Source organism: Oryzias melastigma, linkage group LG22, assembly GCF_002922805.2.
Source record: "Oryzias melastigma strain HK-1 linkage group LG22, ASM292280v2, whole genome shotgun sequence".
NCBI lineage: Eukaryota > Metazoa > Chordata > Actinopteri > Beloniformes > Adrianichthyidae > Oryzias > Oryzias melastigma.
The window spans coordinates 236,419-239,963 of NC_050533.1; the positions used below are offsets into that span (position 1 = coordinate 236,419).

General features: G+C 57.9%; 1 protein-coding gene across 5 annotated transcripts in view; it reads right to left on the reverse strand.

Annotated features, from left to right (window-relative positions):
• Positions 1 to 3,545, reverse strand: part of grm1b (glutamate receptor, metabotropic 1b) — a 27,532-nt gene that overhangs the window by 9,844 nt on the left and 14,143 nt on the right. For 4 of the 5 annotated variants that reach the window (XM_024266653.2, XM_024266645.2, XM_024266636.2 and 1 more), the window contains 2 exons: positions 2,744 to 2,870; positions 1,089 to 2,016 (listed from right to left, as the gene is read on the reverse strand). In XM_024266653.2, coding sequence (XP_024122421.1) covers positions 1,089 to 2,016; positions 2,744 to 2,870 — 1,055 coding nt within the window. Of the gene's footprint in view, positions 1 to 954; positions 986 to 1,088; positions 2,017 to 2,743; positions 2,871 to 3,545 lie in introns of all 5 variants that reach the window. The other variant, XM_024266671.2, reaches the window with a different exon arrangement.

Sequence of the window (3,545 nt, forward strand, 5' to 3'; positions counted from 1 at the left end):
AAGGGAGGAGAGATCCAAAGGGAGAAGGAGATCCAAAGGGAGGAGGAGAACCACAGAGAGGAGGAGATCCACAGAGAGGAGGTGGACCAAAGGGAGGAGGAGAACCAAAGGGAGAAGGAGATCCACAGAGAGGAGGAGATCCACAGAGAGGAGGAGATCGAAAGGGAGGAGGAGATCCACAGAGAGGAGGAGATCCAAAGGGAGGAGGAGATCCAAAGAGAGGAGGAGATCCACAGAGAGGAGATGGACCAAAGGGAGGAGGAGATCCACAGAGAGGAGGAGATCCACAGAGAGGAGGAGATCCAAAGGGAGGAGGAGATCCACAGAGAGGAGGAGAATCAAAAAGAGGAGGAGAACCAAAGAGAGGAGGAGATCCAAAGAGAGGAGGAGATCCAAAGAGAGGAGGAGATCCAAAGGGAGGAGGAGATCCAAAGGGAGGAGGACATCCAAAGAGAGGAGCAGATCCAAAGAGAGGAGGAGATCCAAAGGGAGGAGCAGATCCAAAGAGAGGAGGAGATCCAAAGGGAGGAGAAGGAAGCGCAGGACTGAAATCTGGTTCAGTTTTAAGGCCTGAAACAGTCCTCGATACTGCAGAATCGAGACGCTCAGCAGAAGCGGTTCCTGCAGGTCCAAAGTGCCTGGTTCTGAATCTCGGTTCTGGATCCATGTTCTAAATCCGGGTTCTGGATCGTGTTCCGGATCTGGGATCGGGTCGTGTCTGTTTCAAACCCAGTTTGTTTTCGGGGTCTAAGAAGGGGCGAACACGGTTTCAGAGTGTTGTACTTTGTGTGTCCAGGGTTCCTGCAGGCGTCCGGCACAGACCTCCAGCGGTCTGACCGTCTGAGGTTGTGGGTTCGATTCCCGGAGCTGCAGGAAGCCTGGTTCTGCCTGAGCACACAGAGATGCTGGTTTTCATTCCATCTGCGGCTGAATGAGGAGTGCATCTGTACTGACCTACATTTGCCACTCTGTGTAGCGGGCGCCCCTATGAAAGTGAGTACAGTTAGAGGTCAGGCCCCCGGGGGGGTCGGCGGTGAAACTAGCATCCCTGAGGTGCTGCAGGAGCTCAGACGTCGGTAACCACCCACCTGCCGTTGGCGCCGTTCTTCTTCCTCTTGAACATGTTGAGGAGGCTGTTGCTGCGGCACGCCATCTTGCCGTCGCCCACGTGCATGCGCACGGCGTCGGAGGTGGTGAAGGCGCTGCGCACGTTGCGCTCGGGCTTGGCGAGGATGATGTACATCTTGGGCGTGAACATGCAGCCCAGAGCCACGGTGACGCTGAGGCTGACGGAGAAGGAGGTGGTGATGATCTTGTAGTTGCTGCCGAAGTAGATGGGCACGAAGGCCAGCCAGATGATGCAGGTGGTGTACATGGTGAAGGCGATGTACTTGGCCTCGTTGAAGTTGGCCGGCACGTTGCGCGTCTTGAAGGCGTAGTAGGTGCAGCTGAGGATGAGCAGGCCGTTGTAGCCCAGTGGAGCCACCACGCCCACGTTGCTGGTGTTGCAGATGAGGAAGACCTCCCGGATGCTGGGGTAGGACTTGACGGGCTCCGGCGGCTCCAGGATGATGAGCGTGACCTCCAGCGTCAGCTGCACGCTGATCAGGACGGAGGCGATGACCACCTGAGCCCAGGCGCTCATGAAGCGGGGCTTCCGCGTGCAGATCTTCTTCTTGCTGCCGGCCAGGATGCGGGCGATGCGGTTGGTTTTGGTGACCAGGGCCGAGTAGCACATGGCGGCAGACAGGCCCACCAGGAGTCTTTGCAGGTAGCAGGACGCCACCGTGGGGCGGGCCAGCAGCGTGAAGGGGCACAGGTAGCCCAGGAAGATCCCCGCCAGGATGATGTAGCAGAGCTCGCGGCTGGACGACTTGACCACGGGCGTGTCCCGGTACAAGACGAAGATGAAGGCCACGAAGGAGGTCACCAGGATGCCCAGGCAGGAGAAGACCACCTGGATGATGGACTCCGGGTTGCTCCACTCCAGGTAGAGGAGGGGGATGGGCCGGCAGCCTGGAGGAGGGAAAGACTCGCATCAATGTTTGATCAGACGCTTCCAGCAAGAGTTCATCAAAAATGAAGAAACTCCCAAAGTAGGTTTGTAGCTCAGCTATAAATAGACGCTTTCCGCTCCACCACAGCCAGCTCGGGGGTGGGGGGGGGACTGCAGGACAAAGCCTCCTCTGCGTCTTTCATGAGTCCGAGAGGACGGGCTTTGTTCTGAACCGGCTTCAGCGTCTTTGAACTGCAGCCTGCTGAGAGTGGGCCGGCGGAGAGGGGGGGCTCCCATGGCGGGGAGGGGGGCTGCCGCGGCGAGGAGGGGGGCTGCCATGGCGAGGAGGGGGGCTGCCGCGGCGAGGAGGGGGGCTGCCGCGGCGAGGAGGGGGACTGCTGCGGCGTGCGGCGGCGAGGATGATGAATGTGCTCTCAGGTGTCATGGGAAAGCAGAGGAAGTAGGACAAACCCGGTTTGAGAGGCGCTGCGGCGGGAAAGGTGGACCAACAGCAGAGAAGAAACTTTAACGCTGTTCCAGTAGAACCAGGAACTGCTGGTTCTGCTGGTTCTGGTGATCCTCTGTGTTCTGTTGGATCTTCATCAGAGGCTGCATCTCCAGAACCCCCCCTCAGACCTGCTGTCTGCTCCTGACAGATGAAACCGAGCTACAGCTCTGACCCGGCTGATCGGACTCAGTCCGTTTCAGGATAGACGGGCCAGAACCTGCGGGGAGGGGTTCTCTCACCTTCCAGCTCCGGGTCGGGCCACCAGCCCAGCTCGCAGGCCTTGCAGGTGAACTCGTCCTGGACGAACTCGTTCTCCTTGCAGGCGGTGCAGATCCAGCAGCAGCTCACCTCTCCCTTCCGGATGACCTGAATCAGAGACGGGTCGGGTCAGCGGGGCGCCGTCTGACGAGCATCGAACACAGGACAACATCAACCTTCATCAACAGTTCCAGCGGTTCTGGAACCAGCAGCTGGAGCAGAACCTCCTCCAGTTCAGCTGAGGACGTCTGATCTCCATGTGGAACTAAAAGATTCACAGGAAGAACGGACACGGCCCAGAAAAACCCAGAAGTCCAGAACCGGAACCAGCTGTGAGACTAAAGCACTGAAGCAGCTGACAGAGAGAAACGAGGTTCACAGATACTGTCGATCACAAAGATCCACCGGAACCACAACCTGTGTCAGAAGAACATGACGGGTCCAACAAGGAGCAGCAGGAGGAGGAGAAGGAGGAGTAGAAGGAGGAGTAGAGGGAGCAGCAGGAGGAGCAGAAGAAGGAGTAGAAGGAGCAGAAGGAGGAGCAGAAGGAGCAGAGGGAGGAGCAGAAGCAAGAGGAGAATGAGGAGTAGAAGGAGCAGCAGAAGGAGGAGTAGAAAGAGGAGTAGAAGGAGCAGCAGGAGGAGTAGAAGGAGAAGTAGAAGGAGCAGCAGGAGGAGCAGAAGGAGCAGAGGGAGGAGCAGAAGCAAGAGGAGAATGAGGAGTAGAAGGAGCAGCAGGAGGAGTAGAAGGAGAAGTAGAAGGAGCAGCAGGAGGAGCAGAAGG